At 39.5% G+C, this 27,471-nt stretch overlaps 1 protein-coding gene across 11 annotated transcripts in view; it reads right to left on the bottom strand.

Annotated features, from left to right (window-relative positions):
* Positions 1 to 27,471, bottom strand: part of PPP2R3A (protein phosphatase 2 regulatory subunit B''alpha) — a 214,392-nt gene that overhangs the window by 93,725 nt on the left and 93,196 nt on the right. For all 11 annotated transcript variants that reach the window (XM_027587223.2, XM_027587224.2, XM_027587218.2 and 8 more), the window contains one exon: positions 16,714 to 16,816. In XM_027587223.2, the coding sequence (XP_027443024.1) occupies positions 16,714 to 16,816 (103 nt within the window). The remainder of the gene's footprint in view (positions 1 to 16,713; positions 16,817 to 27,471) is intronic.

Here is a 27,471-nt window from a genome sequence, read left to right as displayed (position 1 = left end):
CACCATACAAAGTTATTAAAACATTATTGACTATATTCCCTATGCTGTACTTTACATCACTGGGACTTAACTTATTTTGTAACTGGAAGTTTGTACATCTTAATCCTGTTCACCTATTTTGCCAATCTCTCCAACCACCTGCCCTCTGGCAACCACCAGTTTGTTCATTATGAGTATGTTTGTTTTGTTTTTTAGAGACCACATATAAGTGAAATCATTTTCTTTGTCTGACATTTCACTCTCCAGGTCCATCTGTGTTGTTGTAAATGGCAAGATTCCATTCCTTTTTATGGCTGAGTAATATTCAATTGTTCATATATACTACATCTTGTTTACTCACTCATCTATTGATGGACACTAGGTTGCTTCCATATGTTGGCTATTGTAAATAATGCTGCAGTGAACATAGGAATGCATATATCTTTTTGAATTAGAGTTTTCATTTTCTTTGGAAAAATACCCAGAAGTGGAATCACTGGATCGTATGGTATTTCTATTTTTAATTTTTTAAGGAAACTCCATATTGTTTTCCATGATGGCAGCACCAATTTACATTTACTAATTTACCACCAATAGTGCCCAGGGTTCTGTTTTCTCCATATCCTTGTCAACACTTGTTATTTCTTATCTTTTTGATACTAGCCATTCTGGCAGGTGTGAGGTGGTATCTCATTATGGTTTTGATTTGCATTTTCCTAATGAATGATGTTGAGCATCTTTTCATGTGTCTGTTGGCCATCTGTATGTCTTTTTTGGAAAAGTGTCTTTTCAGGTCCTCTGCCCATTTTTTAAAAAAAGATTTTATTTATTTATTTGAGAGAGAGAGAGAGCAGGCACGAGAAGAGAGAGAACATGAACGGGGTGAGGGGCAGAGGGAGAAGCAGACTCCCCACTGAGCAGGGAGCCTGATGTGGGGCTCAATCCTAGGACTCTGGGATCATGACCTGAGCCAAAGGCAGATGCTTAACCAACTGAGCCACCCAGGCACCCCCCATTTTTTTATTGATTAATTTATTTGATAGAGAGAGTGAGAGAGCACAGGCAGGGGGAGCGGCAGAAGGAGAGGGAGAAGCAGGCTCCCTGCGGAGCAGGGAACCCGATGCAGGACTCAATCCCAGGACCCTGAGATCATGACCTGACCCAAAGGCAGCTGCTTAACCGACTGAGCCACTCAAGTGCCCACCCCCCCTTTTTTTAAATGGGTGTTGAGTTGTAGGAGTTCTTTATATATTTTGAATATTAACCTTCTATTGGACATATCATTTGCAAATATCTTCTCCCATTCAGTAGGTCGCCTTTTCATTTTGTTGAATGGTTTCCTTTGATGGTTTCCTTCACAGTGTAAAGCTTTTTACTTTGATATAGTCCCAACTATTTCTGCATTTGTTGCCCTTGCTTGAGGAGACAGATCCAAAATAATACTGCTAAGATTTATGTCCAAGAATTTACTGCTTATGTTTTCTTTTAGGAGTTTTATACTCTCATGACTTACATTTAGGTTTTTAATCCATTTGGGGTTTATTTTTGTATATGGTACAAGATAGTCTAACTTCATTCTTTTGCATGTAGCAAAACTTATTTTCATTGGTTTTCTTTCATTTTTTGATCTCTATTTCATTTATTTCCACTCTTATCTTTATTATTTCCTTCCTTCTACTAACTTTGTTTTTTGTTCTTTTTCTAGTTTCTTTAGGTGTAAAGTTATAATGTTCATTTGAAATTTTTCGTTTCTTAGGACAGGCCTATATCATAAACTTCCATCTTAGAACTGCTTTTGCCCTGTGCAACAGATTTCTGACGTTGTGTTTCCATTTTCATTTGTCTCAAGGTATTTTTAAATTTCCTCTTTGATTTCCTCACTGACTCGTTATTTAGTAGCAAGGTGCTTAGCCTGCATGTGTTTGTATTTTTTAAGTCTGTATGTGTCTTCGGATCTGTAGTGAGTCTCTTGTGGGCTGCATATAGATGGGTCTTATAACTTTTTCTTGTAATTGATTTCTAGTTTCATACCATTGTGGTTGGAAAAAATGCTTGATATGATTTCAATTTTCCTAAATTTACTGAGACTCGTTTTGTGGCCTAATGTGATCTATCCTGAAGAATGTTCCATGTGCACTTGAATAGAATGTGTATTCTGTTTTTTGATGGAATGTTCTGTGTTTATCTGTTAAGTCCATCTGGTCTAATGTGTTGCTTAAGGTCACTGCTTGCTTATTGATTTTCTGTCTGGATGATCTATCCATTGATATAAGTGGGGTGTTAAAATCCCCTACTATTTTTAAGAGAAATTAGAGCAAGAAAAGAAGATGGCAGTGGAGTAGGAGAATCCTAGGCTTGTCTCATCCCACGAACACAACTAGATAACTACTAAATCATCCTAAATACCCCAGAAAGTGACCTGAAGATTGGCAGAACTCCACAACTAAAGGGAGAGAGGAGGCCACATCGAAGATGGTAGGAAGTGCAGAGACATGGTTTCAGGGAGAAGCAGATCGCAGGTACTGCAGAGGGGAGGGAGCCGTGGTTGCAGAGAAGGGTGAGAGAGAGAGGAGCACACTGGAGAATGCACAAGGAGAATGTTTCCTCAAAGCCATTGGCTTGGAAGACGAAGAGGGGCTAAATTCTGTGAGTTCTTACAAGAGTGGGACTCAAACCCTGGAGTTTTAAAGGCCAGAGGGCTTGGCTAGGATAGAGGCCAATAGAAAATGTACTGCTCCTGGAGAGAAAGCAGACAAACAACCTGAGGGTACACAGCATGGAAAGAGTGATCTGAAGAACACCTGGGCCACACATTGGGGAGATTATTCACTCTTCTCGGAGCATGTACTTGAGAGGCAGCATTCATGGAGACACCTCTTCAGGAACGAAGGAGCTGGCTGGCACCATTTTTCTCCCCTGCCCCTCAGCATAACACAGAGGCACCTGTGGGAAGCAGGAAAGTGCTACTACTGGCTGCCTAACTTGCTTACACGAAGCCCCACTCCCCTTTGCTTCTGGTGGGACTTGCCCCTCGGTCAACTTGCCTCAGTCCAGCACAGCAAGCCCCTCCCCCAGGAGACCAGTACAAACCCCTGCCCAAACCATATCTCCTGACCAGAGAGTTCTACAGAGCCTCAGTTCTGGTGGAATTGGTGTCAGGTCTCATTGCAAAAGCAGACCAGAGCACACCTAGTTAAAACTCACCACATTCAGGCCCAGGACCAAACACTGCCCAGAGCAGGCAAGGAGAGCCTCTGCAGGCAACTGGCCTGAAGGACAGAGCAGCCAGAACACAACAGCAGAGCACACGCAGCACATACTGGAGACACTCCCTGAAGCACCAGGCTCTGGGCACTACATGACCTCTTCTTCATAAGGCCATTATTTTCAGGAGCAAGAGATATAATTGGCATCTGACTGTTGATCTTAGCTCTGGTCTTGATCTCAGGGTCGTGAGTTCAAGCCCCATGTGGAGCCCACTTAAAAGAAAATCTTACAAGCAGTAACACAAAATAAGTCCTTAACTTACCAGGGAAAACCCATAAGTTCACTGGAGATTTCTCAACAGAAACTTGGCAAGCCAGAAGGGAGTGGCAAGATATACTCAAGGTGCTGAATGGGAAAAATCTGCGTCCAAGAATATTCAGCAAGGCTACCATTCCGGATAGATGGAGAGATAGAGTTTCCCAGACAAACAAAAACTAAAGGAGTTTGTGACCACTAAACCAGCTCTGCAAGAAATATTAGAGGGGACTCTGAGTGGGGAAGAAAGGCCAAAAGTGACAAAGACTAAAAAGGAACGGAGAAAACCTCCAGAAACACTGACTTTACAGGAAATACAATGGCACTAATTCTTACCTATCAATAATTACTCTGAATGTAAATGGACTAAATGCTCCAATCAAAAGACACAGGGTGTTAGAATGGATAAAAAAACAAGCCCCATCTATACGCTGCCTACAAGAGACTCATTTTAGACTAAAACACCTCCAGATTGAAAGTGAGGGGATGGAGAAACATTTATCATGCAAACGGACATCAAAAGAAAGCCGGAAAAAAAAAAAAAAGCAGGAGTAGCCATATTTATATCAGACAAACTAGATTTTAAACCAAAGACTGTAACAAGAGATAAAGAAGGGCACTACACATAATAAAGGGGTCTATCGAACAAGAAGGTCTAACAAATGTAAATGTTTATGCCCCCAACATGGGAGCACCCAAATATATAAGACAATTAATAACAAACATAAAAGGAACTCATTCATAATAATCAATAATTGTAGGAGACTTTAACATCCCACTTATGTCAATGGACAGATCATCTAAGCAGAAAATCAACAAAGAAACAATGGCTTTGAATGACACACTGGACCAGATGGACTTAACAGATATATTCAGAACATTCCATCCTAAAGCAGCAGAATACACATTCTTTTCAAGGGCAAATGGGACATTCTCCAGAACAATTACATACTAGGTTACAAATAAAGTGTCAACAAGTCCAAAAAGATTGAGATCATACCATGCATATTTTCCAATCACAATGCTATGAAACTTGAAGTTAATCACAAGAAAAAATTTGGAAAGACCACAAATACATGGAGGTTAAAGAACATCTTACTAAAGAATGAATGGGTCAACCAGGAAATTAAAGAAGAAATAAAAAAATACATGAAACAAATGAAGATGAAAACATGAAGGTCCAAAACCTTTGGGATGCAGCAAAAGGAGTAATAAGAAGGAAGTATATAGCAATACAGGCCTACCTTAAGAAGCAAGAAAAATCTCAAATACACAACCTAACCTTACACCTAAAGGAGCTAGGGAAACAACAATAAATGAAACTTAAAGTCAGCAGAAGAAGGGCAAAATAAGGATTAGAGCAGAAATGAATGATATAGAAACAAACAAACAAAAAGCCCACTAGAATAGATCAGTGAAACCAGGAGCTGGTTCTTTGAAAAAGTTGATAAAGTTGATAATCCCCTATCCAGACTTATCAAAAAGAGGAAGAGAAAGGACCAAAATAAATAAAATCACCCATGAGAGAGGAGAAATAACAACCAACACCACAGAAATACAATTATAAGAGAATAATATGAAAAACTGTATGCCAACATATTGGGCAATCTGGCAGAAATAAATTCCTAGGAACATATAAAGTTAATAATACCTATTCTTCTCAAACTATTAAAAAAATAGAAATGGAAGGAAAACTTCCAAACTCATTCTATAAGGTCAGCATTACCCCAATTCCAAAACCAGGCAAATACCCCACTAAAAAAGAGAATATCCCTGATGAATATGGATGCAAAAATTCTCAACTAAATACTAGCAAATCAAATCCCACAGTACATTAAAAGTAATCATTCACCACGATCAAGTGGCATTTATTCCTGGGTTGCAAGGGTGATTCAATATTTGCAAATCAATCAACGTGATAGACCACATTAATAAAAGAAAGGACAAGAACCATATGATCCTCTCAATAAATGCAGAAAAGCATTTGACAAAGTACAGCACCCATTCTTGATAAAAAGCCTCAACGAAGTAGGGGTAGAGGGAACATACCTCCTAACATAATAAAGGCCACATATGAAAAACCCACAGCTAGTGTCATCTTCAATGGGGAAAAACTGAGAGCTCTTCCTCTAGAGTCAGGAATAAGAAAGGGATGTCTACCCTCATCACTGTTATTTAACACAGTACTAGAAGTCCTAGCCACAGCAATCAGACAACAAAAAGAAATAAAAGGCATCCAAATTGGCAAGGAAGAAGTCAAACTTTCACTATTTTCAGATGACATGATACTCTATGTGGAAAACCCAAAAGACTCCACCAAAAAATTGCTAGAATGGATACATGAATTCAGTAAAGCTGCAGGATACAAAATCAACACACAGAAATCTGTTGCATTTCTATATATTGCCAGAGAAATCAAGAAATCAATACCATTTATAACTGCACCAAAAACCGTAAGATACCTAGGAATAAACCTAACTAAAGAGGTGAAAGATCTGTACCCTGAAAACTATAAAACATTGATGAAAGAAATTGAAGAGGACACAAAGAAATGGAAAGATACTCCATGCTCATGGATTGCAAGAACAAATATTGTTCAAATGTCTACACTACCCAAAGCAATCTACACATTTAATGAAATCTGTATCAAAATACCACCAGCATTTTTCACAGAGCTAGAAACAAACAATCCTAAAATTTGTATGGAACCACAAAAGACTCCAAATAGCCAAAGCAATCTAACAAGAAAAGCAAAGCTGGAGGCATCAAAATTTCAGACTTCAAATCATATTAACAAAGCAGAGTGTGGTCCTGGCACAAAAACAGGCACATAGATCGGTGGAACAGAACAGAAAATCCAGAAATGAACCCACAACTGTATGGTCAATTAATCTTTGACAAAGCAGGAAAGAATATCCAATGGAAAAAAGACAGTCTCTTCAACAAATGGTGTTGGGAAAACTGGACAGCAACATGCAGAAGAATGAAACTGGACCACTTTCTTACACCATACACATACATAAATTCAAAATGGATGAAAAGACCTAAATGTGAGACAGGAAACCATCAAAATACTAGAGGAGAACGCAGGCAGTAACCTCTGTGACATCAGCTGTAGCAACTTCTTACTACATACGTCTCCTGAGGCAAGGGAAACAAAAGCAAAAATGAACTATTGGGTCTTCATAAAGATTAAAAGCTTCTACACAGTGGGGGAAAAAATAAACAAATCTAAAAGGCAACCTATGGAATGGGAGAAGATATTTGCAAATGACATGTCTGCTAAAGGGTTAGTATCCAAAATCTATAAGGCACTTATAAAACTCAACACACAAAAAAACAAATAACCCAATTAAAAAATGGGCAGGAGACATGAACAACATTTTTCCAAAGAAGACCAAACAGATGGCCAACAGGCACATGAAAAGATGCTCAACATCACTTATCATCAAGGAACTACAAATCCAAACTACAGAGAGATATCACTTCACACCTGTCAGAATGGATAAAATTAACAACACAAGAAACAACAGGTATTGGCGAAGATGTGGAGAAAGGGGAACCCTCTTGCTCTGTTGATGGGAATGCAAATTGGTGCAGGCACTCTGGAAAATAATATGGAGGTTCCTCAAACAGTTAAGAATAGAGCTACCCTACCATCCTGCAATTGTATTACTAAGTATTTACCTAAAGGATACAAAAACAGTAATTCAAAGGGATACATGCACCCTAATGTTTATAGCAGAATTACCTACAATAGCTAAATTATGGAAACAGCCAAGTGTCCATCGACTGATGAATGGATAAAGAAAATGTGGTGTATATATACAATGGAATATTACTCAGTCACAGAAAGAATGAAATCTTTCCATTTGCAATGACATGGATGGAGCTAGATTGTATTATGCTAAGTGAAATAAGTGAGTCAGAGAAAGACAAATACCGTATGATTTCACTCATATGCAGAATTTAAGAAACAAAACAAACGAGCAAAGGAAAAAAAAAGAGGTAAACAAGAAACAGACTCTTTAAAAAAAAAAAGATTTTATTTATTTGAGAGAGAGAGAGCACAAGTGGGGGGAGAAGTAGAGCGAGAGGGAGAAGCAGACTCCCCACTAAGCAGGGAGCCCGACAGGGGACTTGATCCGGGAACTCCAGAATCATGACCTGAGCCAAGGCAGACACTTAACCAACTGAGCCACCCAGGTGCCCCAGGAAACAGACTCTTAACTGTACAGAACAAACTGATGGTTACCAGAGGGGAGCTGGTTGGGTGAAATAGGTGATGGGGATTAAGGAGTGCACTTGCTTTGATGAGCACAGGGTATTGTATGAAGTGTTGAATCACTATATTTTACACCTGAATATCATATTATACTGTATGTTAACTAATGGGAATTTATTTTTTAAATTTTTTAAAAAATATTTTATTTATTTATTTGAGAGAGAGAGAGACATAGCCAGAGAGGGAACACAAGCAGGGGGAGTGGGAGAGGGAGAAGCAGGCTTCCTGCTGAGCAGGGAACCCAATGCACAGCTCGATCCCAGGACCCTGGGATCATGACCTCAGCCGAAGGCAGACGCTTAACAACTGAGCCACCCAGGCGCCTCACCTAACGGGAATTTAAATAAAAGCTTAAAATAATAAAACCCCCTAATTTTATATTACTGTCAATTCTTCCCTCTGTGTCTGTCAATATTTGCTTCATCTATTTATATATTATCCTATGTTAGGTACATAGATATTTATAGTTGTTATATTCCTATTGGATTGATCTTTTTATCATGATGTAATGCCTTTTTTTTTTTTTTTTTTTTTTTTAGAGAAAGAGCATGTATGTGTGTGTGGGAGGGGGGACAGAGGGAGAGAGAGAGAATCTTAAGCAGATTTGACACTCAGTGCAGAGCCTGACATGGGGCTCAACCTCATGACCCTGGGATCATGACCTGGGCTAAAGTCAGGAGTCAGATGCTTAACCAACTGAGTCACCCAGGTGCCCCCCAGTCTTTGTTTTAAAGTCTGTTTTGTCTGATGATAAGTATGGCTATTCCAGCTTTTTTTTTTTTTCTCTCCAGCTTTTTGTTTCTATTTGCTTGGGATATCTTTTTCTATCCCTTCACTTACAAGTCAATCTCTTGTAGGCAGCATATAAGTAGGTCTTGCTTTTTTATCCTTTCAGTTACCCCATGTCTTTTGATTGGAGCATTTAGTCCATTTACATTTAAAGTAAATATTGACAGGTATGTACTTCTGCCATTCTTTTTTTTTTTTTTTTTAAAGATTTTATTTATTTATTTGACAGAGAGAGAGAGAGAGAGAGAGAGTGCACAAGCAGGGGGAGTGGCAGGCAGAGGGAGAGGAAGAAGCAGGCTCTCTGCTGAGGAGGGAGCATGATGCGGGGCTCTATCCCAGGACTCTGGGATCATGACCCGAACTGAAAGTAGATGCTTAACCGACTGAGCCACCCAGGCATCCCTACTTACTGCCATTCTGTTAATTGTTTTCTGTTTTTTTTTTTTTTTCCTAATTCTTTGTTCCTTTCTTCTTGTCTTGCTGTCTTCCCTTGTGATTGGATGACTTTCAAGTTTATGGTCACTTAAGTCCTAACACATTCTAAAAGCACTACATTATTAATCTACCCCCCACCCATGTTTTAAATGTATTTGATGTTTTATTTTATAACTTTTTATTTTGTGTATCCCTTAACAAATTATTGTATATGTAGCTGATTTTACTACTTGTCCTTTAACCTTCATACTAGCTTTACAAGTGGTTGAGCCACTACCTTTACTGTATGTTCACTTTTACCAGTGAGATATTTTTTCTTTCATAATTTTCTTCTACTTATGGCCTCCCCCACCGCCACACACACACACACTTAAAGAGGTCCTCTGAACAATTCTTGTAAGGCTGGTTTATTGGTGATTAATTTCTTTAACTTTTACTTGTCCAGGAAACTTGATCTCTCCTTCAATTCTGAAATATCCTTGCTAGGTAAAGTACTCTTGGTTGTGTTTTTTTTTTTTTTTTTCCTTGTAGCACTTTAAATATATCATGCCACTCCCTTCTGACCTGCAAAATTTTTGCTGAAAAATCAGCTCATAGTCTTATGGGTGTTCCCTTGTAGGTAACTAGTAGCTTTTCCCTTGCTGCTTTTAAGATTCTCTTTACCTCTAATTTTTGACATTTTAATTATTATGTAACTTGTGTGGACCTCTTTGGGGCTCTCTGTGGTTCCTCGACCCAGATGTCTGTTTTCTTCCCCAGGCTAAATAAGTTTTCAGTTATTATTATTATTATTTTTAAAGATTTTATTTATTTATTTGACAGAGAAAGAGAAACAGCTAGAGAGGGAACACAAGCAGGGGGAGTGGGAGAGGGAGAAGCAGGCTCCTGGCTGAGCAGGAAGCCTGATGTGGGGCTCGATCCCAGGACCCCGGGATCATAAGCCAAAGGCAGATGCCTAATGACTGAGCCACCCAGGTGCCCTTCAGTTATTATTTCTTCAAATATGTTTTCTGCTACTTTCTCTTTCTTCTCCTTCTACGACCCCTCTAATGCAAATGTTGGTATGCCTGATGTTATCTAAGAGGTCCCTTAAACTATCCTCATTTTAAAATTTTTCATTCTGCTGTTCAGCTTGAATGATTTCCACTACCCTGTTCTGTAGATCACTGATCTATTCTTCTGCATTCTCTAACTGCTATTGATTCCCTCTAGTGTATTTTTCATTTCAGTTATTGTTCTTCAGCTGATTGGTTCTTTTTAACATTTTCTATCTCTTGTTGAAGTTTTCACTGTGTTCATTCATTCTTCTCTGTAGTTCAATGAGCATTTTTAGGACCATTATTTTGAACTCCCTATTAGGTATATTGTTTTAGTTCTTTTTCTGAGGTTTAGTTCTTTCCTGAGGTTGTTTTCTGTCTTGTTCTTTCATTCCTATCTCCTCATTTTGTCTGACTCTATTTGTTTCTATGTTTTAGGTGAATCGGCTACATCTGGTCATGAAACAGTGGCCTTATGTAGAAAGCATCCTGTGGGGCCCAGAAGCAAAATCTACCCTAATCACCAGAACCAGGGTCTCCAGGGATGACTGTAGGCTGCATGTTCCCTCCTTTTGTGGCTGGGCCACAACTGCTGTGGGTAGGGCTGCCCCTGACCCTCTGGGTAGGAGTAGTTTTTGGAGGGTATGGGTCCAGGCTAAAGCCACTCACTAGGTGTGGTGTAGTGGAAACTGCTTTGGAGGTGGGTACCAGTCCTAGCCTAGGATGCCTGCTGGGTGTAGCATAGTGGCAGCCACTTTGGAGGGGGCCTGCTGGGGCAGGTTTGCAAGGGAACACCAGAATGGGGTGAGTGGTGCTACCAAGGAAGATGGAGAGTGTCAGAACTGGTATCCACCCACACTGGGCCAGCTAGGCAGGAAGGCAAGAAAAATGGAGCCTGCCAGTGCTTCCATTCCTGGAGAAAGTTCCTACTTTCTTATTGGTCCAACATCATGTCCCTTGAGCATTCAAAGGAGAACTGAAGTTAAATGGACTTTCTTTTCTTATTCTCCATCAGTTGTTTGTAATCATGCCATATTTCAGTTTGCTTCAAGCTTAGATCATGACTGTCTTACACAGTTTTTTTTTTTCTTTTGATTTTCTTGGAGTTTTGAATTGCTTTTTTAAAACTTGTTCATATAGAATGCTGTGCTACAAGCATACCCTCCCAGTTTCCTTGTTCTCAAATATAATAGTAGTGCATGGAATAGCTCCACCCTCCCTATTCCCCTTTATGGAGAACTTCTTCCCAGAGAAATCCCATCACCTTTTCTATTCTGGACTGGCTGTTCTTCAGTTGCCATCTAAGGTCTTCCCTTCACTGATTCTCTGGATTGAATCCACTGTTCCATGGATCTCATGTATTCCTCTTTCTTGGTTTAATTTTTTTTGAAGATTTATTTATTTTAGAGAGAGAAAGAGCAAGAGAGAGAGCAGGTGCACGTGCATGCATGTGGGGGGGGCAGGGGCAGAGGGAGATGGGAGAGAAAATCCCAAGTGGACTCTCCGCTGAGCGTCTAATCTGATTTGGGGCTCGATCGCACAACCCTGAGATCATGACCTGAGCCTAAACCAAGAGTCAGGCACTTAACCTACTGTGCCACTCAGGTGCCCCTTGGTTTACTTAATTTGATACAGTATCTGTTCAAGTAACTCTCTAGAAAATAGGGAGATAAACTTTCTGAGTTTTTATTTATTTATTTTTAAGGTTTTATTTATTTATTTGACAGAGAGAGACAGCGAGGGAGGGAACACAAGCAGGGGGAGTGGGAGAGGGAGAAGCAGGCTCTCCACTGAGCAGGGAGCCTGATGCGGGACTCGATCCCAGGACCCTGGGATCATGACCTGAGCCGAAGGCAGACGCTTAATGACTGAGCCACCCAGACGCCCCAACTTTCTGAGTTTTTAAATGTCTTTATTATAATCTCATATCTGACTGACAGCTTGGCAGGATATTGGAAATCTGATTTCAAATCCATTTCCCTGGAGTTACTAATGAGAATCTAATACCACCCCAATTTTTGTTCTTATTAAAGGGACCTGTTTTTTTTAAAAAAAACAAAAAAGGGACTTGGTTTTTCTCTCTGGACGCTTTTAGTATCTTGTTTTCATCAGCGTTTTTCTAAAAATTTGAGATGATATGTTTATGTATGTTTCTTTCTTTTACTCATTGTACTTGGTTTTTTCAATCAAAAGACTTGTATTTTGTATCATTATCTTTAAATCTGTGGGCAGGACTGGAGGGAGCATGAGAGGCTGGTGTGGGAGTGTCAAATTCTATTTTTTTTAAGTTTTTACTTATTTATTTGAGAGAGAGAGAGAGAGAGAGCATGAGCAGGGGCAGGGGAGAGGGAGAAGCAGACTCCCTGCTGAGCAGGGAGCCCGATGCGGGGCTCGATCCCAGGACCCCGGGATCATGACCTGAGCCCAAGGCAGACGCTCAACCAACTGAGCCACCCAGAGGCCCCTCAAATTATATTTTTTATTATATGCTGGTTACACAAGCATGTCCCCAAGGAGGGAAACAGGGATCCTAAGGAATCCTACCAGGTTCTAGCTCTTTGTACCCATCTTATCATCCCAGTCCCTTGAATTCTCTCCATTCTGTATTATTTCTGTGATGATTTCCTTCTCTCTCTTCTTTCTTCTCCAGAATCCAGTTAGTTGTTGAAATTCTTGAATTAGTCCTCTATGTCTCCTCCTTCCCTCCTTCTCCCTCTCTCTGGCTTTCTTTCCCTTCCTGTGAGATATCCTAAACATTAGTTTCCAAGCCTTATGATGAAATTTTAAATTTTGGTACTTACATTTAAAAAAAATTTTTTTAAGTAGGCTCCATGCTGGGTGTGGAGCCCAATGTGGGGCTTAAACTCACAACCCTGAGATCAAGAGTAGGATGCTTAACCAACTGAGCCACCCAGGACTCCCCCACATTTTAAAATTGTAACAGCTCTTTCTGGTATTAGCTTTCTGTTTTCATAATATTCTGGTCTTATTTTATATAATCCATCTGAATATAGTAATTATTGTTTACAAAGACTTAATTTTTTAGAACAGTTTTAAAGAAAAATTGGTAAGACAGTATAGAGTTCCCATATACCCTGCATTACATTAGCATTTGTTATAGTTAATAAATCAATATTGATACATTATTATGTATTGATACTATTATGAGAGACCATACTTTATTTACTTAGTTTCTGCCTAGTATCTTTTTTCTGTTCCAGGATCTCATATTCCATTTAGCTGTCACATCTCCTTAGGCTCCTTTTGGCTGTAACAATTTTGCAAACTTTCCTTGTTTCTGATGACCTTGATAGTTCTGAGGACTACTGGCCAGGTATATCTAGGATGTTTCTCTATTGGAATTTGTCTTAGCACGCTTTATTGTTTGTTATTTTGCTTATGCTTGTGAGTAAATGCTAGGATGCACTTTACTTTTGGGAACCAAGTAGGGAGTCAACTGTTCCATTGTTCTACATACCAACCTTCCATGAATCCTCATTTCTAATACTTCCCATTAGAACTGCCAACCCTGAGTTTACAGCTGCTCTGGGATCCTGCTGAGAGAATGAGAAGAGTAGCTCATGTCTCTACTGTAGCCCATAAACAGCTCCTCATTCTGGGCTGTGGTTTCCTTAGCCTGCTTCTACTTTCTATTTTTAAGAAATTGGAAATCACTTGACATTAATTTTTTTCCATTCTTCTCTACCATTCCATTTATTTTCATGTGTTTATTCCCTTTAAATTCCTATACTTTCACTTTAGAGGAGTTTGGGACAGAATGGGAGGAGAATGTATCTATTCAGTCAACTTTTACTTGAAGACTCCACAAATCTTGTTAAAGAAAAATAGAATTTCTCCTATATAAATGAAATATAAATGTCTACTAACTCATAATTATAGTTTTGTTATTGTTTGTAATTCTTTTGATATGGACTTAATTTATATTCCTGTCAGTGGTTTTATTAAACTTCTAATAAAACTCAGTCAGGAATAGGGTGCCCAGAGGAAAAAGAATTTACCCATATGAACCTTTCATGAAGGGACTACATGTAAAGTCATGGGCAGGTAAAGGGAAAACACAGGGAATGGTGAGGCACCAGGAACAAGTAACAGAAGGATACCCTTACAATCTCTAGAGCCAGAGGGACAAGGCAAGGAACAAAGTTATAGGAGCAAGGTAGGCACTCGAACTATGGAGAAGAGGCCATCCAGCAGAAGCTGTAGTATACAGAGACAGTTGCTGTGCTGAAGCAGACTGGGGAAGAAATGCCCACTCCTGGCAGTACAATCCACTGGCCAGACCCAACCAGAAGCTAGCCAGGGAAGGGGACCCAAAAGATGCAGTTTGTAAGAGTCAGAGCAGGGCCAGAATGGATTGTGGGGGTAAAGGTAAGGGGTGGAGAGAGAACTGCTATTAAAATCTAATGTTTTTAAACAGACATTTCTCCAAAGAGACATGCACATGGCCAACAGACACATGAAAAGACACTCAACATCATCAATCATCAGGGAAATGCAAAGTAAAACCTAAGTGAGATATTGTCTCACACCTGTCAGAATGGCTAAAATAAAAAAGATAAGCAATAACAAGTGTTGGTGGGGATGTAGAGAAAAGGGAATCCTTGTGCACTGTTGGTGAGAATGCCAAATGGTGCAGCCACTGTGGAAAACAATATGGAGGTTCCTCAAAAAGTTAAAAATAGAACTATCATATGATCTAGTAATTCCACTTCTGGGTATTTACCCAAAGAATATGAAAACACTAATTCAAAAAGATATATGCATCCCTATGTTTATTGCAGCGTTATTTATAATAGCCAAATTATGGGAGCAGCCCAAGTGTCCATCAGTAGATGAATGGATAAAGAAGAAGTGGTATATATATATATGTGTGTGTGTGTGTATACATATATATGTATATATGTATACACACACACACACACACACACACACACACAATGGAATATTATTCAGCCATAAAAAGAATGAAATCTTGCCATTTGGAACTACATGGATGGACTTAGAGGGTATATTGCTAAGTGAAATAAGTCAGTCACAGAATGACAAATACCACATGATTTCACTCATGTGTAATTTTTAAAAAAAGATTATTTTGAGAGAGAGTGCACGTGCATACTAGAAAGCATGGGGTGGGGGATGCAGAGGGAGAGGGAGAGAGATTCCCAAACAGACTCTGTGTTGAATGCGGAGCCCAAGTTGGGGCTCGATCCTACAACCCAGGATCACAACCCAAGCTGAAACCAAGAGTTGGACACTTAACCAACTATGCTACCCAGGCGCCCCTCCTATGTGGAGTTTAAGAAACAAAACAAATGAACAAAGAAAAAAAAGACTACCATAACATAATAAATTAAAATAAAATTATATATATATAAAATATAAAAGAGAAGGAGAAAGAGACAAATAAAAGAGACTTAACTACAGAGAACAAACTGGTGGTTGCCAGAGGGGAGATAGGTGGGGGATGGGTGAAACAGATAAAGAGACTTAAGTCTACACTTACTGTGATGAGCACTGAGTACACAATTGTTGAATCACTATATTATACACCTGAAACTAATATAACACTGTATGTTAACTATACTGGAATTAAAATGAAAAAAATAAATAAAAATAAATAAAAAATAAATAAAATTACACAGCTTATAACAACAAAAACCTAATGTTTTAGTAACAATATAGTTCAAATACTGAATATTTGTGATTTGACAAAACCTAAGTAGGAATATGTAATGTTGGATGTTATGTATTGTATTAGACATAGAATAGTGATAACCATAGGGTGGCAGTGACTGGGAGGGAGCATGAAGAGCTTTGGGGGTACTGGTGAGGTTTGTTTCTTGATCTGGGTGCTAGTTACCCAGATGTGCTTACATTGTGAAAATTCATTGATTGGTGGGTACACTTATGACTTGTGTTTTTCTGTGTGTGTATGTTATATTTCAACAAGAAAATTACAAAAAAAAAATGATGGTAGCCATGAATACAACTAAAACAAAACCCAAACCAAAAAACTATGTCAATGTTATTTTTCTCTCTTTAGGCATCCTCACTAACAAGTCAACAAGGATTTATTAGAACAACTAAAACAATGACGAGCATTCAACAGACAGGAAAGGCAAACCTTAGCTTCAAGGAATTTGTGATCTGCTTAGGAAAACCAAATATTCAGACATGAAATTAAGAATATTAACAAGTAATATATCAGGCTATGAAGAATGCTACAGTAAAAACAGATCCAGTATTGGCGTGTAAGTGATTCTTACTGGAAGGCCTAGATATGAATACTCCTCAAGTGGGCTCTTTTTGTTGGAGATAGGTCATCTAGGCCAAGCAGACCAAACATCTGGTTTCAGAAGGTGTTTCAGTGTTTGCTGTGGTTGGGCAAGGGGGAGGCTGAGTGGTGCCCCCTCCTCTGCTTCAGTGGGAATAGCCCTGTCTTATCTGTTTTAAACTATGTGTTCTGTGCTAATTTTCATTTAACAAAAGGATTTTGTTCCTAAAACAAGCTTGAAAACCACTCTTCTAGAAATCTGACTTCTAGATTTGTATATCTCAACTGACATATCTTACAGTGGAAAAAATTTTAAAAACCTCTGCAACTCTAAAAAATAAAACCCACTTTTAGAAGGAAGTGAAAATTACCTGAAGTAAAGGGATAAAATCCTCCTGTTCTAGAGAATTGCAGCTGGGCTTTGCTAGAAGACAGATAAACTTGGAGGCATCATCATGATGGTCATTCAGCAACCTGTAAGAGACAACTGCTTAGGAAGACAGCTACTGTGAACAACGTCTACAATATCAACAGTTGGTAATTTCAGCCTGAACTGAAGGCCATTTAGATCCAGAATCAAGTTCTCTCTTTTCAATGATATTTTAAAAAGGGCATTTTTCCATGCTCTTGATTTTGTCAAAGGGACACCTCCATAAAAGCTCAACAACAAAACACCTTATTATTTTTGTAAAATGCTTCTGGGGCTGATACCACAGAGTCAACAGAACAATGCAGGTCAAAATACACTTGAGGGAGAATGCCCATTCAGGTTTAGCACAGGACATTCAGACCCAGAACTCCAGAGTTACCTACCAGCTAGCCAGGAGAGACTCCATCAGTTGGACTACTATGCACCACATAAAATAAAAACAGCTGTTCTCCCAGGTTGGCAGACATATTCAGGGCCAACCAGATAGGGGGCTTTTGAAACTAGATTTTGAAGGACCAGGCTGAAAAAAAAAGAACTGAATGCCCTTTTAAGTCTTTAAACTCTAAGAATCCCTCATGTCCAGCTAATTACTGGACATTTCCACTTAGTGACTGTACTCTGATAACAAAGTCAAAATATCAAAAACCAAATTTAAAATCTTCCTTTCACAGTCAGTCCTTTTCGGACATCGATTTTTGTTAAAGGTGGCACCATCCTTTAGTTATCTGGGCTTGAAATTTTGAAGTCATTTTAAACTTCTTTCTCTTCCTTATTTTCTCCACATCCAATTAGTCTCCACACTTTCTTGATTCTCTAATCATGTGCAGAATGCTAGCTGGGTGCCACGTACTTTGTCTGGAGCTTACGGTCTAGTGAGAGTGCTACACCAATGCTACTACCGTGTGACTGCCACGACCGAAATAATAAGCACGGGTGTCACCGAAGGGCACAGGAGGGCAGTGAGACTCCCTAAAAAGGGAAAGTAGGAAAGAAGTGTGCTGTGGGTCAAGAGGGTTGCATGTACAAATGCCTAGTGTGAGAGTGCATGGAATACTTTGGCACTTACAAACACAGGGATGGTAAGAGAAGGGGACGTGAACATATAGGAGTGGATCTTGGAGGTCCTTTTATGTTAGGTCAGGGAGCCTGGACTTTAGCCTACTCCACAGAAAAATTTTAACTTGGACAGTGACAAGATCAGATGTGCTTTTCAGAAATATCAAGCAAAAATCCAACCAACCTGAGCATAGACAGTGGCAGTGGCAGATGAAGAAAAAGGTACAAATCTGGTTGAAATGAAAAGGACATGGTAGTTGATGGGTGTGCAGGAGTGAAAGGAAGGAAGAAGTCCATGATGACTCCTAGGTTTCTAGCCTGGATCTCTAAGTGGTTGGAATACAAGATTGGAATACCATACCGGAGTCCTCAGGAATATTCCCTCAAAATGTTTTATTGAACCATTCCCTCTTTTCTATTTCTAGTGTACCTTCAAGTCTGGGGTCTTACTACTTCATGCTGAGACTGATGGAAGGGAAAAGGGTCAAAACAGAGTTCAGTATTCATCCAACCTTAAAACGCAGACAATTCATTCTTAAACATCCTTTGATTATATAATTCCCCTTTTCAAAAATGTTCAGTAGCTCTCTCTACCACTTATATGAGTAAGTCTAAATGCCTAAGTTGAACATTTGAGGCCCTCTGTAATTAGGTGGGAGCCTGCCTACCTATCTTACTACTTTGCTAAAGGAAACTTCCACTCCAGGCAGATGGCCTGATCCACTATTCTCTAAGTATGTCATATGCATTCTTGCCTCTCTGACATTTCTCATGCAAGTCTACTCTCTTAGAATACCACCCCTCCCAACTTTGCTATCTGAATGCTGGCTATTCTTTAAGGTCCAGCTAATAAACCCACCTCTTCAAAAAGCCTTCTCTCAGAACTAAATTCTTTACTGATCTTTGTACTGTTTAATTTAATATACCAGTGTAGTGTTAGTTTTCTTTTATTTTTCTGGCATTTAAAGGGCAGACACAGTTATGAATAGGTCTTTTCTTCCTTAGCACCCAGCACAGTGACTTTCACACAGAAGATTCTCAAAAAACGTTTGTGACTTAACAGATATATACTTAAACTGAATTCATTTGTGATTATTACAGCTACAGTATAATTTGTATATTAATTCTCCCTATCATTCTTCAGCATACTCAAGGCCCCTAGAATTAAATACGTATACATTTCAGAAAAAGATTAATACGTAATAAGTTCTAAAAAATGATTGGGATGATCAGAATAAAAAGGTGGTGAGATCTTTGGAAAGGAAAGGAGCACTTTTATAAAGGAAGCATGGCACAGATGAGAGATACTGAGAAGAAAAAGGCAAATCAAGAATAGCTCTTTCCTGGGCGCCTGGGTGGCTCAGTTGGTTAAGCATCTGCCTTCGGCTCAGGTCATGATCCCAGGGTCCTGGGATTGAGTCCCACATCGGGCTCCCTGCTTGGAGGGAAGCCTGCTTCTCCCTCTCCCACTCCCCCTGCTTGTGTTCCCTCTCTCTGTGTGTCTCTCTCTGTCAAATAAATAAATAAAATCTTTTAAATAAAAAAAAAAAACAGAATAGCTCTTTCCTGACATGTATATATGACCTCACTGATATGAGGAATTCTTTTTTTTACTTTAAATTTTTTATTGTTATGTTAATCACCATACATTACATCGTTAGTTTTTGATGTACTGTTCCATGATTCATTGTTTGTGCATAACACCCAGTGCTCCACGCAGAATGTGCCCTCTTTAATACCCATCACCAGGCTAACCCATCCCACCACCCCCCTCCCCTCTAGAACCCTCAGTTTGTTTCTCAGAGTCCCTTGTCTCTCATGGTTCGTTTCCCCCTCCGATTTACTCCCCTTCATTCTTCCCCTCCTGCTATCTTCTTTTATTTCTTAACATATATTGCATTTATTTCAGAGGTACAGATCTGTGATTCAACAGTCTTGCACAATTCACAGCGCTCACCATAGCACATACCCTCCCCAGTGTCTATCACCCAGCCACCCCCTCCCACCCCCCACCACTCCAGCAACTCTCAGGTTGTTTCCTGAGATTAAGAATTCCTCATATCAGTGAGGTCATATGATACATGTCTTTCTGATTGACTTATTTCACTCAGCATAACACCCTCCAGTTCCAACCACGTCATTGCAAATGGCAAGATCTCATTCCTTTGGATGGCTGCATAATATTCCATTGTGTATATATACCACCTCTTCTTTATCCATTCATCTGTCGATGGACATCTTGGCTCTTTCCAGTTTGGCTATTGTGGACATTGCTGCTATAAACATTGGGGTGCACGTACCCCTTCGGATCCCTACATTTGTATCTTTGGGGTAAATACCCAGTAATGCAATTGCTGGATCGTATGGTAGCTCTATTTTCAACTGTTTGAGGAACCTCCATACTGTTTTCCAGAGTGGTTGCACCAGCTTGCATTCCCACCAACAGTGTAGGAGGGTTCCCCTTTCTCCACATCCCAGCCAACATCTGTCGTTTCCTGACTTGTTAATTTTAGCCATTCTGACTGGTGTGAGGTGGTATCTCATGGAGGTTTTGATTTGGATTTCCCTGATGCCGAGCGATGTGGAGCACTTTTTCATGTGTCTGTTGGCCATTTGGATGTCTTCTTTGGAAAACTGTCTGTTCATGTCTTCTGCCCATTGCTTGATTGGATTATTTGTTCTTTGGGTGTTGAGTTTGAGAAGTTCTTTACAGATTTTGGATACTAGCCCTTTATCTGGTATGTCATTTGCAAATATTTTCTCCCATTCTGTCGGTTGTCTTTTGGTTTTGTGGACTGTTTCTTTTGCTGTGCAAAAGCTTTTTATCTTGATGAAATCCCAATAGTTCATTTTTGCCCTGGCTTCCCGTTCCTTTGGCGATGTTTCTAGGAAGAAGTTGCTGAGGCTGAGGTCGAAGAGGTTGCTGCCTGTGTTCTCCTTTAGGATGTTGATGGACTCCTGTCTCACGTTTAGGTCTTTCAACCATTTGGAGTGTATTTTTGTGTGTGGTGTAAGGAAATGGTCCAGTTTCATTCTTCTGCATGTGGCTGTCCAATTTTCCCAACACAATTTGTTGAAGAGACTGTCTTTTTGCCACTGGACATTCTTTCCTGCTTTGTCAAAGATGAGTTGACCATAGAGTTGAGGGTCCATTTCTGGGCTCTCAATTCTGTTCCATCGATCTATGTGTCTGTTTTTGTGCCAGTACCATACTGTGTCTTGATGATGACAGTTTTGTAATAGAGCTGGAAGTCCGGAATCGTGATGCCGCCAGCTTTTCTTTTCTTTTTCAACATTCCTCTGGCTATTCGGGGTCTCTTCTGGTTCCATACAATTTTTAGGACTATTTGTTCCATTTCTTTGAAAAAAGTGGATGGTATTTTGATGGGGATTGCATTGAATGTGTAGATGGCTCTAGGTAGCATTGACATCTTCACAGTGTTTGTTCTTCCAATCCACGAGCACGGAACGTTTTTCCATTTCTTTGTGTCTTCCTCAATTTCTTTCATGAGTATTTTATAGTTTTCTGAGTACAGATCCTTTGCCTCTTTGGTTGGATTTATTCCTAGGTATCTTATGGTTTTGGGTGCCATTGTAAATGGGATCGACTCCTTAATTTCTCTCTCTTCTGTCTTGTTGTTGGTGTATAGGAATGCCACTGATTTCTGTGCATTGATTTTATATACTGCCACTTTACTGAATTCCTGTATCAATTCTAGCAGTTTTGGGGTGGAGTCTTTTGGGTTTTCCACATAAAGTATCATATCATCTGCAAAGAGTGAGAGTTTGACTTCCTCTTTGCCGATTTGGATGCCTTTGATTTTTTTTTTTAATTTTTTTATTGTTATGTTAATCACCATATATTACATCATTAGTTTTTTGGTGCAGTGTTCCATGATTCATTGTTTGTTCATAACACCCAGTGCTCCATGCAGAACGTGCCCTCCTCAATACCCATCACCAGGCTAACCCATCCCCCTACCCCCTCCCCTGATTTCTTTTTGTTGTCTGATTGCTGTGGCTAGGACTTCTAATACTATGTTGAATAGCAGTGGTGATAGTGGGCATCCCTGCCGCGTTCCTGACCTTAGGGGAAAAGCTCTTAGCTTTTTCCCATTGAGAATGATATTCGCTGTAGGTTTTTCATAGATGGCTTTTATGATATTGAGGTATGTACCCTCTATCCCTATACTCTGAAGACTTTTGATCAAGAAAGGATGCTGTACTTTGTCAAATGCTTTTTCTGCCTCTATTGAGAGGATCATGTGATTCTTGTTCTTTCTTTTGTTAATATATTGTATCACGTTGATTGATTTGCGGATGTTGAACCAACCCTGCAACCCAGGGATAAATCCCACTTGGTCATGGTGAATAATCCTTTTAATGTACTGTTGGATCCTATTGGCTAGTATTTTGGTGAGAATTTTTGCATCCATGTTCATCAAGGATATTGGTCTGTAATTCTCCTTTTTTATGGGGTCTTTGCCTGGTTTTGGGATCAAGGTAATGGTGGCCTCATAAAATGAGTTTGGAAGTTTTCCTTCCATTTCTATTTTTTGGAACAGTTTCAGGAGAATAGGTATTAATTCTTCTTGAAATGTTTGGTAGAATTCCCCTGGGAAGCCATCTGGCCCTGGGCTGTTTGTTGGGAGATTTTTGATGACTGCTTCAATTTCCTTAGTGGTTATAGGTCTGTTTAGGTTTTCTATTTCTTCCTGGTTCAATTTTGGTAGTTGATACATCTCTAGGAATGCACCCATTTCTTCCAGGTTACCTAATTTGCTGGCATATAGTTGCTCATAATATGTTCTTATAACTGTTTGTATTTCTTTGGTGTTGGTTGTGATCTCTCCTCTTTCATTCATGATTTTGTTCATTTGGGTCATTTCTCTTTTCTTTTTGATAAGTCTGGCCAGGGGTTTATCAATCTTGTTAATTCTTTCAAAGAACCGGCTCCTAGTTTTGGTGATCTGTTCTACTGTTCTTTTGGTTTCTAGTTCATTGATTTCTGCTCTGATCTTTATTATTTCTCTTCTCCTGCTGGGTTTAGGCTTTAGTTGCTGTTTTTTCTCTAGCTCCTTTAGGTGTAGGGTTAGGTTGTGTATTTGAGACCTTTCTTGTTTCTTGAGAAAGGCTTGTATTGCTATATACTTCCCTCTTAGGACTGCCTTTGCTGTATCCCAAAGATTTTGAACAGCTGTGTTTTCATTTTCATTGGTTTCCATGAATTTTTTTAATTCTTCTTTAATTTCCTGGTTGAGCCATTCATTCTTTAGTAGGATGCTCTTTAGCCTCCATGTATTTGAGTTCTTTCCGACTTTCCTCTTGTGATTGAATTCTAGTTTCAAAGCACTGTGGTCTGAAAATATGCAGGGAATAATCCCAATCTTTTGGTACCGGTTGAGACCTGATTTGTGACCTAGGATGTGATCTATTCTGGAGAATGTTCCATGGGCACTAGAGAAGAATGTGTATTCCGTTGCTTTGGGATGGAATGTTCTGAATATGTCTGTGAAGTCCATTTGGTCAAGTGTGTCATTTAAAGTCTTTATTTCCTTGTTGATCTTTTGCTTCGATGTTCTGTCCATTTCAGTCAGGGGGGTGTTAAAGTCCCCCAGTATTACTGTATTGTTCCAATGTGTTTCTTTGCTTTTGTTATTAATTGCCTTATATAATTGGCTGCTCCCCTGTTAGGGGCATAGATATTTACAATTGTTAGATCTTCTTGTTGGATAGACCCTTTAAGCAGGATATAGTGTCGTCCTGATATGAGGAATTCTTAATCTCAGGAAACAAACTGAGGGTTACTGGACTGGTGGGGGGTGGGAGGGATGGGGTGGCTGGGTGATAGACACTGGGGAGGGTATGTGCTATGGTGAGTGCTATGAATTGTGTAAGACTGTTGAATCACAGACCTGTACCTCTGAAACAAATAATACATTATATGTTAAAAAAAAAAAAAAGAAGATAGTAGGAAGGGGGAAAATGAAGGGGGAGAAATCGGAGGGGGAGACGAACCATGAGAGACTATGGACTCTGAGAAAGAAACTGAGGGCTCTAGAGGGGAGGGGGTTGGAGGGATGGGTTAGCCTGGTGATGGGTATTAAGGAGGGCACGTATTGAATGGAGCACTGGGTGTTATACGCAAGCAATGAATCATGGAACGCTACATCAAAAACTAATGATGTAATGTATGGTGATCAACACAACATAAAAAAAGAAAGAATAGCTCTCTCCTATCAGAAGCATGAAAAAGAAAGAAAAGGTGGATTACGATTTTCAGGCAATGATAAGTGGCTGGTGAACTCTATATGGAAGAGAAAAGGAGATAAATAAGAGTTGTGAAAGGTGAAGAACGTAAACATAGCTATTCTAAACTGGTATCTTCCAGAGCCCTTAAAAAAAGACTGTTTTGTTAATAGACAAATGAAATGCTAACATTAAAATGTAAGGGAAAATAAAGCATAAAGAAGCTGGAAAAATATTACTGACTGTTTGAGAGGAGCCCTGTCACAAAGCTGGTAATCTAGCAACTCAAAAAGTTGTGGAACATCTTTCCCCTAAAAATGTCCGGACTGCAAGAAAACAGATGTCAGAGTACAGATAGGAAACAGGCAATGGGCAGGGGAAGGAGGGAGAGTGTAGGCAGGGGAACAAGAGCCTGTTAAGTTGTTTATCTTCAAACCATTAGGAGGAAGGCTAGGAAGCCTCCACCCCATGAGCACTGGGATAGCAAGGAAATTATTTCTTGTTATTTGGTGACTTTTACATTTGACTTTACTTTTCAAGATTATATAGAGCCTATTATTGGAGCAAGTCAGCTTGTATGTATATACCACTATGTTTTAATTCTGTGTTTATCTGCCAGTTATTTTTTGTATTTGAAAATTAAATGTACCATACTTGCACCCAAGTCATTTTATGCAAAGGGTAAAATTTGTTAAAAAATTGCAAAAATAAACACATATCTTCTTCAAGGTCAGTATAACTCAAACCATCATGCTTAGCTGCTTAGTCTCCCCAAATAGGCATACTAGGGTGTCCCTTAAAGCACCCTTGCTTTTATTTTATTTTTTATTTAGTATTTTTAAAAGATTTTATTTATTAATTTGACAGAGAGAGAGAGAGAGAGAGAGAGAGAGAGAGAGAGAGAGAGAGTGAGCACAAGCAGGGGGAGCAGCAGGCAGAGGGAGAGGGAGAAGCAGACTCCTTGCCGAGCCGGGAGCCCAATGCGGGACTCCATCCCAGGACCCTGGGATCATGACCTGAACCAAAGGCAGACACTTATCCGACTGAGCCACCCAGGCGCCCCATAAAGCTTTTTTAAAAGGCATTTTAAAAACCAAGAAACAGACTCTTAACTATAGAGAACAAACTGATGGTTACCAGGGGAGAGGCGGGTGGAGGATGGGGGAAATAGGTGGTGGGGATTAAGGAGTGCACTTGTTGCGATGAGCACCGGGAGACATATGGAAGAGCTGAATCACTATATTGTACACCTGAAACTAATATTACAGTGTATGTTAACAAACTGAAATTTAAATAAAAACTAAACTAAAAGGCAGTTTAAGAGCACAGAAAGGAGCTCCCACTAGAGGGCGCTCCAATCATTTTAGTATGGGGCCATAAGCTAAAGCTTCACTATAGAGACGTACAGTTACACTCACAGAAATTTTTTCCAAATGAGGAAAGATAGGGACAGGTGCCCATGCTATATGACTTCATAAGCAGTTTCCTGTAGTTACCTAAAATGCAGACTTGTGTTTCATGTCTTTTTTCCTCTTTTGCCTTTTGTAGAAATATCTTTTCCCTAGAGATAAAATCAACAGGGTCCATCTCAATAAAAGAACACGCTGTGTGGCGGCCATGCTGCTTCCGCCCACCGACATAAATGTCCGCCCTATGTTAGTGACTTACAGTCTTAAGGAAAAAAACACCCTGGCTGTTACTCTATTATTATGCCATTAACTGCAGGTAAATCAAGCTCGTTAGCAGTTGTCCTTTGCTATAGTCAGCCTCAGGCTCACAAACGTAGGGGCCTAGAATACTCAAAAAGTAGTTACAGTTCTTCTCTCTGGCTCTAATCTCTTCTAGAAGAGACTACTTTCTTTTTTTCAATCCCCTAGCTTGTTCAAAGTTTTCTCTTAAACAATTGTTAAGAATTCTAACTCACTTCTTGCTGCTTTCACGGATGGTTAGATGACCAACAATGCTGATCTCAATGGCTAAAGACACCTCTGACAAGAGCTGTGCAGTATCTCTTCTGTTTCCTCCTCTGGTTCATACTGAAGCTAAGGCCTTTTCACCGCCTGACACTTACCGGGGTGAAAGAAGCTAGCTGAATGAAAGAACACATACACATTTCAAGTTCTTGAATTCCGCTACTGTTACACACTGATTTAAAATAATAATTAATAATAGATAATTGGACCACCCAGCTGAAGTCTTGACTTTATGGGTGGGAAGAGGAGAGGGAATCCAAGCTGACTTCTCTATGGTTCAGGCCCTAGGCTCTATTTTCTTCCTGTAGGTTCTAGGGTGCCAGAAATACCAGTGATAAATACCCTAAGGGCAAATGCCAATTCTTTTGCTGGTTCATCCTTGTTAATTAGTGTTTATACTATTTCTAGCCTCTAAAGAATTCCCTTACTTTTATGACTGCTTATTCACACACACATTTTTTTTTTAAGGCATTTCTTAAGATTTTAACCAGCAGTTTTCTACTTGCTATAGGAAAGGTGGGATGGTGATCACAGCACTGACTTTGAAGTGTCACCTAGATGGTGTAAGAAGAATGATTCTCCTACGGTCCTTTCGGTTCTTGGTATTCAGACAACTTAGAACTATTCCTTGTAACAAAATCACTAAAATTTACCTGGAAAATGTGAAGCATTTTAACTTTTAGCTTTGGTGTCTTTCTTTAAAATAAGTTCATTAACTGGTAAAAGTTCTACATACTCTAATCACTGTAGTTCTAATATAATGCAGGAAGAATTCGGTGAACTCAACTTGCTGCTAGATTTTTAAAAATAAGAATAAATTTATTAATCAATAACTATGTTCTCAAGCATTATACTATTAAGGGCTTTTAGGTGGCATGAAGGGATTAGAAGGAATCTGTATGCTTAATTCTGCTATTATATGTTGATTTTAAATGATAAAAGGTGAACAGCATTTCCCAACAGTTTACCAGGAAGGGTATTTAGCACAAAAAAGGTGAGGAGAACATATGTAAAAAAAAGGCTGGTCAGTTGAAAGAGGTAGGAGAAGCAAGCTGTGACATTCTCTTAAAATGTATAAATATATCAAGAAATAACTCATAAAGAAGAAAGGGAGAAGAAAGAAAAGAAAGAAGAAATTCAAAAAAACTCATCAGAGGTGAAACAGGTAAAGAGGATTAAGAGTACACTTATGGAGGCGCCCGGGTGGCTCAGTCATTTAAGCAGTTAAGCGTCTGCCTTTGGCTCAGGTCATGATCCCAGGGTCCTGGGATGGAGCCCTGAGTCAGTTCCCTGCTTATCTGGAAGTCTGTTTTTCCCTCTCCCTCTGCCCCCCTTCCACCCCCCCCCCCCCCGCTCATGCTCTCTCACTCTCAGAATAAATAAAAATCTTAAAAAAAAAAAAAAGAGTACACTAAGGATGA

Source organism: Zalophus californianus, chromosome 1, assembly GCF_009762305.2.
Source record: "Zalophus californianus isolate mZalCal1 chromosome 1, mZalCal1.pri.v2, whole genome shotgun sequence".
In the NCBI taxonomy this organism is placed as follows: domain Eukaryota; kingdom Metazoa; phylum Chordata; class Mammalia; order Carnivora; family Otariidae; genus Zalophus; species Zalophus californianus.
Note: the sequence above shows the minus strand (reverse complement) of the source record. Positions and strands in the feature narration are given on the sequence as shown.